This window comes from Phaethon lepturus, unplaced genomic scaffold (genome assembly GCF_000687285.1).
Source record: "Phaethon lepturus isolate BGI_N335 unplaced genomic scaffold, ASM68728v1 scaffold29622, whole genome shotgun sequence".
NCBI lineage: Eukaryota > Metazoa > Chordata > Aves > Phaethontiformes > Phaethontidae > Phaethon > Phaethon lepturus.
In genome coordinates this window covers 1,237-1,818 of record NW_010521687.1, presented here as the reverse complement: position 1 = coordinate 1,818, position 582 = coordinate 1,237, and the positions used below count along the sequence as shown (strand labels likewise).

Genomic DNA, 582 nt, shown 5'->3' with positions numbered 1-582 from the left:
CCCCGCCATCCCGTTGTGGAGATGCTGGATCTACCCTTTCTGCCCTTCTGCGCCCTCCTGGGCGGCCTGGGCTTTGTGTGCGTGGCTTTCGTCAGCGCCTGGTGCCAGCACTGGCGTGGCGGCTTCGCCTTGGACGGCAGCGCCCAGATGTTCAACTGGCACCCGGTGCTGATGGTGACGGGCATGGTGGTGCTGTACGGTGCAGGTGAGCGGGGCGTGCGGGGCAGCGCGGCCCCGACACGGCTCTTCCCTGACCCTCTCGCCCAACAGCGGCCCTGGTGTACCGCCTGCCCCCCGCCTGGAGCGGCCCCAAGCTCCCCTGGAAGGTGCTGCATGGCACCCTGGCCCTGGCAGCCTTCGGCCTGGCTGTGCTGGGGCTGGCGGCCGTCTTTCGCTTCCACAACGACCACGGGACGCCCAACATGTACTCGCTGCACAGCTGGCTGGGGCTGGCCACCGTGCTGCTCTTCTCCTGCCAGGTGGGTGCTGCCCCGGCCCCCTGCACCCTGGCTACCCGCGCCCCTCACCCTTTCCCCTTCCCTCCCTGCAGTGGCTGGGCGGCCTTAGCGGCCTTCTGGCTCC

At 69.9% G+C, this 582-nt stretch overlaps 1 protein-coding gene across 1 annotated transcript in view; it reads left to right on the top strand.

Moving 5' to 3' along the window:
* Window positions 1-21: 21 nt before the first annotated feature.
* The window catches only part of LOC104616557 (cytochrome b ascorbate-dependent protein 3-like), a gene marked incomplete at its 3' end in the record, with an annotated part of 1,028 nt that continues 467 nt past the window's right edge, over window positions 22-582 (top strand). Inside the window, 3 exon segments of the mRNA XM_010281603.1 lie at window positions 22-205; window positions 271-479; window positions 551-581. Of these exon segments, the coding sequence (XP_010279905.1) occupies window positions 22-205; window positions 271-479; window positions 551-581 (424 nt within the window).